General features: G+C 43.7%; 1 protein-coding gene across 1 annotated transcript; it reads left to right on the forward strand.

Moving 5' to 3' along the window:
* Positions 1-5696: 5696 nt before the first annotated feature.
* LOC133923106 (uncharacterized) lies at positions 5697-7800 on the forward strand (the record flags this gene model as incomplete). The annotated part of the gene is made up of 3 exons (XM_062368554.1): positions 5697-6727; positions 6890-6973; positions 7409-7800. Coding segments are annotated over exons 1-3 (1494 nt in total), but the record flags the coding sequence as incomplete, so codon positions are not given.
* Positions 7801-9680: the final 1880 nt, after the last annotated feature.

Here is a 9680-nt window from a genome sequence, read left to right on the forward strand (position 1 = left end):
GTACAATGGAAGATGGAGTTATACACACCGAATAGTCCAATGCTTGTATCGGAGGCTTTGCCGAAGGATTTTGTATTGCAACGACTAGTTTTGGTGTGGTTGTACACGCAGGATGTTTCGGCACATTGAAAATCTACAAACCGGAGAACTGCACAATGAACAGAAGTGGCTCGGTTGGCTCAAGTCTGTACATCGGATAGTCCAATGATGGAGTTCAAATTAACACCGGAACGTCCAGTGTTCACAATAAGATTGAGTGGGGGTCCAATGGCTAGTTGCTGCTTTTATACATGCCAGATGTTCCGTGCTTGTACTACTGTTAACGCTGGAACATCTGGTGCTCTCAATCTTTTTGAGCTGTTGGAGCAATGGCTAGTTCGTGGGGCTAAGGCTGTATATACTCCCCCCCCCCCACTCGGTCATTTGAGTGTTCTGGAGTCCAGAAAAGCTCACATACACTTAAGGAGACATCAAAGTTGCCAAAGTGCTAAAAGCGATCATTTAAGGAAATTAGCACAAGATTAGGGGAGGCCTAGAGAGAGTTGTTGCTTGGTATTGCTGCCTAAAGAGGAGATCAAGGAGTGATCCTACCTTATACCAAGTGGTACGTTGGCGTCTCGAAGTCTTAGTGACTCACTGGCATCATGAACCTTGGTGGATCAAGCTTTTCAACCTCCTACTTGGTTTTTAGAGCCGATAAGTTTTAGGTGTCCTAATTCACAACCCCCTTCAATTGGTATCAGTGCATTGGTATCATTTCCTTTAAGTGTATATGGTGGAGTAAGAGTAGGACTCCAGATAGAATCCTAGTAGGACTCATGTATCCAAGCCTCCTCGTATGTATGAGAGGAGGGCTGCTGTTTGTAATAATGACGATATAGTGATAGGTTTGTAGGGGATGATAGTAGTTCTACCAGAACCCCGGGAAGCGACCAGTGTTGCTAGTTGGGGAGGAGCACTCGTAGCCATGCCTCGGGGATGTAGGCTTCGGGTGAACCTCATTAACAAACATCGTGCCTCTATTGTCATCTACGATCATGTGCATAGTCTAGGTAGATCGATCTGTTGCTTCCGCTGATGACTAATTTCCTAACAAGTGGTATCAAAGCCTAGGGTCGGCAAACCCAAAACATCTCTAGGGTTGCATGGTTGTGGGTGAGCTCGACATGTCTCCAGGGTTACACTAGCTGTGTGTGATGAGGGAGATTGTTTGGACCTAATGTGTACTTCCTTCCAATTAAACCCTTGAAGCTTCTTCACGCCATTCGATATTCGATACACACTTCAGAAACTCATACGTAAAACTTGAATCGATCCACACCCTTCCCGATTTGGAAGCATGCAAGCCCTCTCCAGTGCAAACATGCATCATGAGCTCGCACCACATGTTGCCACACCACATAGAACAACCACCACTAGCCCTCAGGCTCCTATATCATTGTTGCTAGTGTCTTCATCTCTGCAGCCCGCGGTATGACTGGCATGTCGCTGTCAGCCTGTACGTCCTGCACCATAGTATGTTTAACCTCCAATTGAATTATCTGTCAGCCTTTCTTGGACTGTCTACCATGTGCTTGCAAACTGTCGAACTCTTATCAGTCATCATGCGTATCATGACCTAACACCATCGACAACCTCTGCTCATCACCGAGCACCGCAAAACCAGACTGAGGTCTGGCCAACTAGTCGACTACCTCTTCTCCTTTGCCTGTTGCAATATTCATCAGTGTTTGTGACCTCTTGTAATGCTACAACACCTATGCACCTCGTGTCTGTGACCTCCTGTCGCACTCCAACATCTGCACACCTCGTGACATGCCCTCACGACATGCCTTATCACCTGTACGTCGATCCATCTGGTGCTAGACCAAAACTTCAGTCCCACCTCGTTAAATACCAGACACGTACATGACGAACTGCATGCACGCCACCTAACGCACCACATGTGTATGATCTGCCACTCTCAAGCCCTATCGACTAACACGCCACATGCACATGATGAAGTCGATCAGCTCGATCGCCGCCTGCTGTTCGCCATCAACTAATGAGGACATGCCTAGCATTCACTCATCTTCAAATGAAACTCCACTTGATATAGCTGGTCCAATTACAAGGAGTAGAGCTAAACAATTGCAGAAGGAAATTCATTCTCAGGTGAACGCTAACCTTATGTTTAATAATCAGTCTATGTTGAATGAGCCTATGCTTTTGAGTTCTTGTTTCAATGTCCTTAGGAATGATGGAGTGTATGAACCAGCATGGGATCAAGATGGATTCAAGCCTCTGGACATCTGAAACCAAGAAGCCTATGGTGTGCATGAATAAAATGGTGGTTCATCACCTTAGCATGGGAATGCAACCAGAAGCTAGATGACTGACACATGGTACGAATTCCAAGCATCACTGCGGACAGAATACAAGGAGTTAGACGGTGTTCTATAAGTGGATGGAAGCGTCTTCAAGTCTACTTTCCAGCCCATCAAACGGTTCATTATTTGGACGTCCCAATAAGGAGTTATGCTCATTTTAGTAACTGCTGCCAGAAGCTGAAAAGACGCGCGAACCAGCCACGAAATCCATTAGAGCATGCGCATGCAGCCATTTACTCAAAGCTGAACGCCCCTATCTCTATATCTTGTACTAGACAATGAAAAGACAGATATTATTTTTGATTGAATTCAGAATACACAAATTCGTGGAGTTTGTTTATGCGTGAGTCTTGAGAGGCTTGCAACATTTGTTCTTTCGACCCCTGAGGGAGTTGTAGAACGCCGAACTGCGGTTCACCCAGTTCGTGCCTTCACGTCTATAGGGCGTGATTGCGTGGGCTGTTTCGTCGATACGTGGAAGGGTGATTGTCTCGGTAGTTCGTCGCGTGGACAGCCTCGCGGTGCGCTGCCTCTTCACCAGGTCACGCAGCGACAATTTATCAAGTTCGCAGATCCTACGAGAAGATCGGGCCACAACAACTTGCTACACGTGCTGCCTAGGCGTGTGCTTATCATCTGGTATCAAAGCCTCCGTTTCCTCAGTAGGATTGTTCTTGTTTTTGGTAGGATAGATTTTATATACCTACTGTCCACTAATAGCCAAAAAGAAAACCTACAGCCCAAATTCATATGTGCTACTGATTTTGTAGTTTGCTTTATCGAGTTTTAATCCTTTAAGATTTGTCTAGTTGCTGAATTTTTTTTCCCCCTCATCGTTCTAGCTGATATCTTTGTTCCATCCCATCCTTGATCTGATCGTCATTGCTTGCTGCATATATATAAACAAAAAAATACCCACCCGTCCCACCCTTGTTTTTCTACCCGCCACATATTCCCCTCCCGAGTTTCTTGTTTTTGTGCTGCACCATCCATCTTGGTTGATCCTTGTGCGCCCCTCAGTTGAAAGTTGTGCTGTGTTGTCACAAATGTTAAAAGAAAAGATGTATATTGGTCAAAAGAAGGACTGAAAACAACGAGTTCTTGTTCAAAAAAAAAAAGGAAAGAAAAGAAATAAAAGAGAATTGTGTTCAGCACACCAAAAAGGGGTTTGGGCAGCAACAAGTTTTGTTTGGTGCAATTGGTGTTCATCTATCCACTTCCTACATCTTGTTCCTTTCTTTGTGCATCTTTTCCTTTATATTCAGCAACTTAGACTTGTGTTCTTGGATTATTATTCGGTTTTGCATCACTACATTTTTCAGCGCATTCCACTTACATATTACCCCACCAAGCTCCACTTAAAAAGCACCGTGAGTTGTTGCACCGTCGTCGCTGTTACAATCACTCTTCCACTACAAATTGCAGCCCCGGTTCTTGCTCTTTTCAGGGAGAGAAAGAACTTGTTTTGTAAGTGGTGAGGGAGTGATTCCACATATATTTTGTCCTATTACTTTCTCCCTTTGTTACTAACATGGCAGGAAATGAAGATTCCCCTTCTCACACTGTTTCTGCTCAAGAAATTCAGGAAGTGCGTGCACAAATGCAACAATTGATGCAAGGGATGCAAGCGCTTCAACAATCACTACAGCAGCAACACGGGGAGCATCCACCTCATGATGATGAACACATTGAGGATGATGATCAACATGCCGGTGGCGGTGGTGGTGGTCGTGGCCAAGGATTCGCTGCTGGTTTTGATAACTTTGCAGGTGGCCGTGGCCGAGGATTTGCTGCTGGTTTTGGTCGTGCACGACGTGTCCCTGTTGGGCATCCTCCTGATTTTGATGCTGAAACATTTTCAAATTATAGTGCTGAACATGGAGGTGATCCTTATGGTCGCCGTGGTGCATATGATGATCATGGTGGTGACAACTTTGGCCGTTTTGGAACCCGTGGTCGTTATGGTGATCACCGTCGGCGTCATCATGAACGACGTCACAATGATGATGGTTTGGGCAAGGTTAAAGTGTCCATTCCTCCATTCAGCGGCAAGGAGAATGCTGATGATTACTTTGAATGGGAAACCAAAGTGGAGCAACTATTTGATTTGTATGAATACCCTGCTGAAAAGAAGGCAAAGCTTGCAGCCATTGAGTTCAAAGGCTATGCCATAACTTGGTGGAATCAGATCCGTACTGAATATCATAGAGTTGGGCATGACCGTATAACTTGGGAAGACATGAAGAGGGAAATGTGACGTCGTTTTGTTCCTGCATATTATTCTCGTGACCTACATTTGAAGCTGAAACGTCTTGTGCAAGGTACTCGTACTGTTGATGAATATTTTCAAGAATTGGAAATGTGTTTACTTCGTACAGGGATAACTGAAGATGAGGAATCCACAATGGCCCGGTTTATGGTTGGCCTCAATAAATCCATTGCTGATAAAGTGGATATGACAAATTACACTTGTCTCACTGAGTTGGTTCATTTTGCAAAGAGGGCTGAACGGCAAGTTGCTACGTCTTACAAATACAATGCTTCATGGCGTCATTCCCAACAGCAAGGGGATGTCACGCCTCAATTCCAACAGCAAGGAGCTGCAACGCCCAAATCCTCATCTCGTGGAGCAAATAGATCTATTCCAACTTCTTCGAAACAATTGGATGCGAAAGGTAAAGCTGTGAGTTCAAATCAGCCCACTTCTTCTACTGCAGCCACCCAACGCAAGACAAGCAAGATTGAGTGTTTTAAGTGTGGTGGTCATGGGCATAAGCAAGCTGAATGTCCCAATCGTCGTACTATTATTGCACTTGCTGATGGTTCTTATGATTCACAAAGTGAAGAGGAGGACGAGTTTACCACTGTATTTGCAGATCTTAATCTTGACACTTGTGAGTATTCAGCAGAGGATGGTACATTTGAGCTCGGTCTGAATTGTTTAGCCATTCAACCTATTCCAACTTTTGCTCACAATGACATATTACACGATGTAGTTTCTCCATCTTCCGACGAGATTACTAGTGCTGATTTTGATGAGTTGCTTGCTGATTTTCCTGATTTGAAGCCTTCTATAATGAACACACCATCTCCTTCTTTGGTGGTTAGGCGAGTTCTTTCCACTCAATTTGTTGCTGCTGAACAAGGACAACGCCATAATTTGTTTCAATCCCGATGCAAAGTGAAAGGACAAGTGTGCCGTTTCATCATAGATGGTGGGAGCTGCAATAATATTGTTAGTGCTTTGCTTGTTGATAAGCTTGGTTTGCAGCCACGTCGCCATCCACATCCATACCATATGCAATGGTTGAATAATTCTGGGACAGTTAAGGTTTCAGCGATGATTCGTTTGTCATTTTCTATTGGTGATTATCATGGAGAGGTTGATTGTGATATTGTCCCCATGCAAGCATGCCATTTGCTGCTTGGTCGGCCCTGGCAATTTGATGTGGACTCGGTGCATTTTGGACAGTCTAACAAATACACTTTCATTCACAATGACAAGAAGGTGGTTCTTGTTCCATTATCTCCAGAGGAGATACATACTTCAGATATGGCTCGCAAGAAAAGAGAGGAATCAGACAAAAGAAAATTGAGTGAGACCCCCAACCCAAGTAAGGGAGAGAGTTCTAACCCATCCAGCCACATAAAGCCTCATGCCAATCCTAAACAGCCACGCCACACTGAGTGTCTCTTTGTGAGCAAGAGTGATTTGAGAGAAGTGAGAAACACCACAGCCCCATTCTTTGTGCTCTTGCACAAGGAGGTCCTACTTTCAACTAACAATTTACCTTCATCGCTGCCTAGTGTTGTTCTTGATCTCTTACAGGACTTCGAAGATGTTTTTCCCGATGAGATACCAGCTGGACTTCCTCCACTCCGTGGAATTGAGCATCAAATTGATTTAGTACCAGGTGCTTCGCTTCCAAATCGTCCAGCCTACCGCACCAATCCTGAAGAAACAAAGGAAATTCAGCGACAGGTAAAAGAGCTTTTGGACAAAGGGTATGTTCGTGAATCCTTATCACCATGTGCAGTTCCCGTTCTTTTAGTCCCAAAGAAAGCTGGCTCTTGGCGCATGTGTGTTGATTGTCGTGCTATCAATGCTATAACTGTTCGATATCGCCATCCCATTCCACGACTTGATGACATGTTAGATGAATTGAGTGGTTCTATCATTTTCACCAAGATAGATTTGCGTAGTGGTTATCATCAAATCCGCATGAAACTTGGTGATGAATGGAAAACAGCGTTTAAAACTAAATTTGGTCTCTATGAATGGCTTGTGATGCCATTTGGCTTGACAAATGCTCCTTCAACTTTTATGCGCTTAATGAATCATGTTTTACGAGCTTTCATTGGCAAGTTTGTAGTTGTTTATTTTGATGATATTCTGATCTATAGCAAATCATTTGATGAACATCTTGATCATATCCGTCAAGTACTTGCTGTTTTGAGGGAAGAGAAATTGTATGGCAACATTGCTAAGTGCACCTTTTGCACAGACCGTGTTGTTTTCCTTGGCTTTGTTGTTTCCGCAGATGGTATTCAGGTTGATGAAGAGAAGGTTAAAGCAATAAAGGATTGGCCTACACCGGTAAATGTGAGCCAAGTTCGAAGCTTTCATGGTCTTGCAGGTTTTTACAGGCGTTTTGTTAAAGATTTCAGCATGATCGCTGCACCCCTCAATAATTTGACAAAGAAGGATGTTCCATTCAAGTGGGGAGATGAACAAGACCAAGCCTTCAATGAGCTGAAAACAAAGCTTTGTGAAGCACCGCTGCTACAACTTCCTGATTTTGGTAAGACATTTGAGATCGAATGTGATGCAAGTGGTATTGGCATAGGAGGTGTACTGCTGCAAGAAGGTAAACCTGTTGCCTACTTTTCTGAAAAGCTAAATGGTCCACATCTAAATTACTCAGTTTATGACAAGGAGCTTTATGCGTTAGTTCGTGTTTTGGAAGTTTGGCAACATTACTTGTTCCCTAAAGAATTTGTAATCCATTCTGATCATGAAGCTTTGAAATATCTTAAAAGCCAAGGCAAGCTGAACCGTCGACATGCTAAATGGATTGAGTTCATTGAAATGTTTCCCTATGTTGTCAAACATAAGCGTGGTAAAGATAACATTGTTGCCGATGCCTTGTCTAGAAGATGTGCATTGATTACACAACTAGATACAAAAGTGCTTGGTTTGGAATCCATTAAAACACTTTATGCTGCTGATGCTGATTTTAAAGAACCTTTCTCTCGTTGCATTGATGGAAAAGGTTGGGATAAATATTATGTGCATGATGGCTTCTTATTTCGGACTAACAAAATATGCATCCCAGCTTGTTCGATTCGCCCAGTTCTTTTGCAGGAAGCACATGAAGGTGGACTAGCTGGTCATTTTGGTGTCAAAAAGACATTGGACATGCTCTCCGATCATTTCTTTTGGCCACATATGCGACGTGATGTCCAGCGGCACGTTGGGTGCTGCATCGTTTGCTTGAAAGCTAAGTCCCGCCTCAATCCCCATGGTTTATATACTCCATTACCTATTCCACATGTACCTTGGGAAGATATATCTATGGACTTTGTTCTGGGGTTACCTCGGTCTCAGAGGGGGAGGGATTCTATTTTTGTTGTTGTAGATCGCTTTTCTAAAATGGCACATTTTATCCCCTGTCATAAGAGCGATGATGCTTCACACGTTGCTGATTTGTTTTTCAGGGAGATTGTTCGTTTACATGGAGTTCCAAAGACTATTGTTTCAGACCGGGATACAAAATTTCTCAGCTACTTTTGGAAGACATTGTGGGCTAAGCTTGGCACAAAGTTGTTATTTTCAACCACTTGTCATCCACAAACGGATGGGCAAACTGAAGTTGTCAACCGTACCTTGTCAACCATGTTGCGTGCTGTGTTGAAAAAGAATTTGAAGCTCTGGGAAGACTGCCTTCCACATGTTGAATTTGCTTATAACAGGGCAGTCCATTCCACAACAAACTCTAGTCCATTTGAAATAGTTTATGGGTTTAAACCGCATACTCCCATGGATCTTTTGCCTTTACCATTACAGGAACAAGTTAACTTGGATGCCACAAAAAGATCAGACTTTATCAAGCGGTTACATGCGGAGACAAGAAAGAATATTGAGAAGAAATCAGCACAATATGCAAAGCAAGCAAACAAAGGTAAGAAGAAGGTTACATTTCAGCCAGGAGATCTTGTATGGTTGCATCTACGAAAGGATCGCTTTCCCCAACAGCGTAAGAGTAAGTTATCTCCTCGGGGTGATGGTCCGTTCAAGGTTCTCCAAAAGATAAATGATAATGCTTACAAAATTGAGCTGCCACCTGAATATTCCAATGTGAGTACAACATTCAATGTCAAAGACTTGCTTCCATTTGTTGGTGAGCCTGAGTCGAGGACGACTCCTTCTCAAGAGGGGGAGGCTAATGAGGACATGCCTAGCATTCACTCATCTTCAAATGAAACTCCACTTGATATAGCTGGTCCAATTACAAGGAGTAGAGCTAAACAATTGCAGAAGGAAATTCATTCTCAGGTGAACGCTAACCTTATGTTTAATAATCAGTCTATGTTGAATGAGCCTATGCTTTTGAGTTCTTGTTTCAATGTCCTTAGGAATGATGGAGTGTATGAACCAGCATGGGATCAAGATGGATTCAAGCCTCTGGACATCTGAAACCAAGAAGCCTATGGTGTGCATGAATAAAATGGTGGTTCATCACCTTAGCATGGGAATGCAACCAGAAGCTAGATGACTGACACATGGTACGAATTCCAAGCATCACTGCGGACAGAATACAAGGAGTTAGACGGTGTTCTATAAGTGGATGGAAGCGTCTTCAAGTCTACTTTCCAGCCCATCAAACGGTTCATTATTTGGACGTCCCAATAAGGAGTTATGCTCATTTTAGTAACTGCTGCCAGAAGCTGAAAAGACGCGCGAACCAGCCACGAAATCCATTAGAGCATGCGCATGCAGCCATTTACTCAAAGCTGAACGCCCCTATCTCTATATCTTGTACTAGACAATGAAAAGACAGATATTATTTTTGATTGAATTCAGAATACACAAATTCGTGGAGTTTGTTTATGCGTGAGTCTTGAGAGGCTTGCAACATTTGTTCTTTCGACCCCTGAGGGAGTTGTAGAACGCCGAACTGCGGTTCACCCAGTTCGTGCCTTCACGTCTATAGGGCGTGATTGCGTGGGCTGTTTCGTCGATACGTGGAAGGGTGATTGTCTCGGTAGTTCGTCGCGTGGACAGCCTCGCGGTGCGCTGCCTCTTCACCA

Source organism: Phragmites australis, chromosome 6 (genome assembly GCF_958298935.1).
Source record: "Phragmites australis chromosome 6, lpPhrAust1.1, whole genome shotgun sequence".
Lineage (NCBI taxonomy): Eukaryota > Viridiplantae > Streptophyta > Magnoliopsida > Poales > Poaceae > Phragmites > Phragmites australis.